This window comes from Pyxicephalus adspersus, unplaced genomic scaffold, assembly GCF_032062135.1.
Source record: "Pyxicephalus adspersus unplaced genomic scaffold, UCB_Pads_2.0 Sca1875, whole genome shotgun sequence".
Taxonomy (NCBI): Eukaryota; Metazoa; Chordata; class Amphibia; order Anura; family Pyxicephalidae; genus Pyxicephalus; species Pyxicephalus adspersus.
In genome coordinates, this window is record NW_027318882.1 from 361 (window position 1) to 4203 (window position 3843).

General features: G+C 46.3%; 1 protein-coding gene across 2 annotated transcripts; it reads right to left on the minus strand.

The window, feature by feature from the left end:
* Positions 1-247: 247 nt before the first annotated feature.
* Positions 248-2972, minus strand: LOC140321281 (acrosin-like). 2 transcript variants are annotated; one of them, XM_072398095.1, is made up of 6 exons: positions 2933-2972; positions 2074-2189; positions 1538-1745; positions 1188-1453; positions 895-1097; positions 248-472 (listed from the first exon to the last, which is right to left on the minus strand). In XM_072398095.1, exons 2-6 carry the CDS (start codon positions 2165-2167, stop codon positions 257-259), a joined length of 987 nt encoding a protein of 328 aa, XP_072254196.1. In that variant the 5' UTR covers positions 2168-2189; positions 2933-2972; the 3' UTR covers positions 248-256. The 2 variants fall into 2 exon arrangements, with proteins under 2 accessions (XP_072254196.1, XP_072254197.1); XM_072398096.1 differs by having other exon boundaries at positions 999-1097; positions 2933-2964.
* Between the last annotated feature and the right edge of the window lie 871 nt (positions 2973-3843).

The window sequence follows — 3843 nt, forward strand, 5'->3', positions numbered from 1 at the left end:
AGCCATCTTTTTGTCGAAACACGTCAGGGACAATTAGACTTTTTGAGTATAATTCTTTTGTTTGTTCACTCAACTTTATTAATTTACAATTGTGTGTATGGCTTATCTGTAATTATATAGTATATATGTTTTTCACCAAGTTATGCTTGTAAAATCTCCGTAGCCACACTAAACTCTCTAAACTTATACAAAGTATTGCCTTTTCTTTTCTCCTTTGCTCTCTATCTACAAATCGGCAAGACGTGGCTTTATTTTTCTACATTTTTATTGATAAAATGAATTGAAATCTCCTGACCACTTTTTTGATGATTAAAGTTGCGATCTCTCTGATGATCCATTCCAAAAAGTGCTTCACCAAGCTGTAGACCCCGGCGATCTGCGCCTGTGCACAACCCCATGCCAAGCTTGTGATTCCACTGACAGAAATGGTTTTAGTTTGGGGTCTCCGGCACATTGGGCCTCCACTGTCACCCTACAAAGGGAAATAAAGTAAATTCAGGGGGAGAAATTACAATAAAAGATGTGAGACCTAAAGTACTGTGGGTGTGGCCAAAGCATCATGGTGGTTCCTCTAGGGTGTGGCTATGTTCTGATAGGCCATTCAGCTAATGATTTGGAGGTGTGGCTCCTTTTTCAGCTAAAGCACTGTGGGTGTCACCAATATGGGGTATGAGTGGCTCTTCCTGGGTGTGGCCAAATAAAAAGAATGTGTGAATCTCCTGGGGCGTGGCTAAATACTAATAGCCCTTACATAGAAATGTGGGTGTGGCCAAGATGTGGGCGTGTTACCTCTGGGGAGTGCCTGAACACTATAAGCCTTTGCAGCTATAGCACTGGAGGTGTGGCCAAATGTAGGCGCACCATGTTATAAAAGAAGGGGGTGGAGCCTCATACCCGACAACTATCGATGCCGCCTCTCTTGTGTCCCTGGAACCTCCCGACCGCCTCTGTGATGACTAAAGTTGCAATCTTTGTGCTGATCCAGTCCAGGATCTTACCCTGTGCACAACCCCATGCCCAGCTTGTGATTCCGATGACTAAAGTTGCGATCGTTGTGATCATCCAGTCCAGAAAGTACTGCACCAAGCTGTAGACCCCTGAAGATGATTGTACAATGAGATTGTATTATCGGCATACATGGAACAGATTGTACAATCTGATTGTAAGCTATATGAAGTCTCACTTACAGTCCTCACTGGTCATTCCCCAGCCAGCGATGTAACATTCACTCAGATGAATGATGACGGTATCTTTCTGAGGCAGACAGGCCGGCTGAATGTAGTCACTGAATGTGACCGGTCGGTCCATGCGCAGAAGGGCGATGTCATTTTCTTCCGTGTCCGGGTTGTATCTTTCATGTTCTATCTTCTTGGTGATCTTTCTGATCTGTGTTCCCGATGCCAGATTGGACAATTGGTGGGCTCCCAGCACGAGACGCCATTCCAGATATTCACTGGAAAGAGGAGATTTGGGGAAGGGGGATGGACAATGACATTGGGACAATCACATTGCGTCTTATATATAAAGTGAAGCTCACCTGCTGCAGTGGGTGGCCCACCGTTGGACCCACTGTTGGTTGACAATGGAGCCGCCACATGTGTGGGCAAAATCTCGTCCTTCGTAGTCCAGGGGCTGCTGTATGCTGACCAACCAAGGCCAAGATCCGGGCCGAGCGTCATTCCCACCGACGATACGAGAGCCGGTGGCACTGAAAGGGTCTTCCAACAGGGGGCACCGACCACAATCTATGGGGGAAACAGCAAGGTACAAGGTTGAAGGATTCATAGGGAATGACACCGATAGATTGTATGAGTCTACGGACAGGAGATCATGTGATCCACCACCATCGCCCACCCTGACCAATCAATTTCCCTCCAAAATCACCCAGAGGTCATGGGGGGATTATTACCTTGGGGACTCACCTGACGGGGCAATGTATAGGATAAAACCCCCGTGGTGACTCCCCTCTATATAGGAGACATAATATGGGACACAGACAGAAGTTCCAATAAATAGAATACTGAAGTTTGGGCTTTAATCTGATTGGCTGGGAGGGATGGGGGCATCACTTACCTGCGGCTCTCGGGGGTCTTATGGCAGGTCGGGCTGAGATGTCATTGAGGAAAGAGAACACCAAGATGGCGACAAGAAAAGTCTTCATCCTCATGGCTGATGGATCGTTCAATCACCTACAGACATAATGGGGGGTATATAGGACAGATTTGATAGAGGGGTATATGGGGCAGATATGGGGGGGGGGGGTATATAGAACAGATTTGATGAGCAATGACGGATACTGCCAACAGTGGGCCCCTGTGCAGAACTGACTTGTTACCTGTAGGGGCCCCTGTTGGCTGAGGAGGGTCTGGGGCATGTAATAGTACACTTTGCACCTCCCTATGTTTTCCCCTGATGATGCGATGTACAGACATGGGACACAGGTGGCGGGTATATACAACACAAATAATGGGGGGTAATAAGACAGTCATGATGTGTGTGTGAGGGGTATAGGACACAGGAAGGGGGCAATATGGGGCAGACATGATGGGGGTAGATAGGACACAGGAAGGGGGCAATATGGGGTAGACATGTTTGGGGGTAGATAGGACCCAGGAAGAGGGCAATATGGGAAAGCCATGATGGGGGGTAGATAGGACCCAGGAAGAGGGCAATATGGGGCAGCTAAGATGGGGGGTAGATAGGACCCAGGAAGAGGGCAATATGGGGCAGCCATGATGGGGGGTATATAGGACACAAGAAATATGGGGCAGACATGATGGGGGTAGATAGGACACAAGAAGGGGGCAATATGGGGTAGACATGTTTGGGGGTAGATAGGACCCAGGAAGGAGGCAATCTGGGGCAGACATGATGGGGGGTAGATAGGACCCAGGAAGAGGGCAATATGGGGCAGCCATGATGGATTTTTTACCTTTCAAAGCTCTCAGTAAATATGTTGTTAATTTCCGGTAATAGTGACTGTTAATAGAAGCTAAACCCACTGCCCCCCTAAATGGTCAGATCAGCTGTCAATCAACCAGACCCTCACTGCCTGGATGCTGAGCTGCTTTTATTGGACACCAGGGGGAGACAACACAGGAAAGTATCTGGGGGTCACACTAATAAAGCAGCCCAATTATTTGTTAAGGAAATACAAATATTTTTGGTTGTTTTTGTGCATTTTCATGTTATCAGACAACAAAAATAAATTTCAAAAATCAGAAAAAAATTGGGATGCCCTAGGAATGCATTTTATTAAAACAAAAGTAACTTTGAGGTCTCTTTCAGGTGACAGGTTTACATTTACATTGAATAATCCATTGTATTCACTATTGGGTCTGGGGCCAGTGCAATTTTTAATGTCATTTTTACACTATTTGGCTTTATGAGCAGATACCTGCACTCACCTGTGCACGCCCTTCTGGGTATACACAGGGTCCCACATCACAGAGGTGATTTTGTCCATCACTCCTATTGAAACCAAAGATTTTGTATTCACGTCAATGAGTCTTTAGTGACATCACTGTGCTACAGGCAAAATGGCAAATGGCTCCGCTTTATACATCTGCCTCGTTTCCTTTAGATGTTGTAGGAATGTGTTAGACTTCAGACATCGGACATAGACATCAGACTTTTCTGTCCCATGTGACCATGCTGGGCCAATCAAAAGTCATACTCTAAATTTCCAGTTCATTTTGCTGCAGAACTGGGAAGAGCTGGACGCAATTCTCAGGATGGTGCTGGGCCCCACCGATGTCCTAACAAAAGAAAAAACTACCTGTGAAAAATAACTGCCAGGGGTGTATACCAATGCTTGTGTACAATGACTTCACTGTTAGGAAA

Excerpts from the sequence above, each read along its gene's own strand:
- LOC140321281 (XM_072398095.1), bottom strand. The coding sequence starts at position 2,167 with ATGAGGATGAAGACTTTTCTTGTCGCCATCTTGGTGTTCTCTTTCCTC. Across the intron at positions 1,454-1,537 it reads TGGGCCACCCACTGCAGCAG|TGAATATCTGGAATGGCGTC; the intron begins GTGAGCTTCACT and ends TCCTCTTTCCAG. Across the intron at positions 1,098-1,187 it reads GGGAATGACCAGTGAGGACT|GGGTCTACAGCTTGGTGCAG; the intron begins GTAAGTGAGACT and ends AATCATCTTCAG.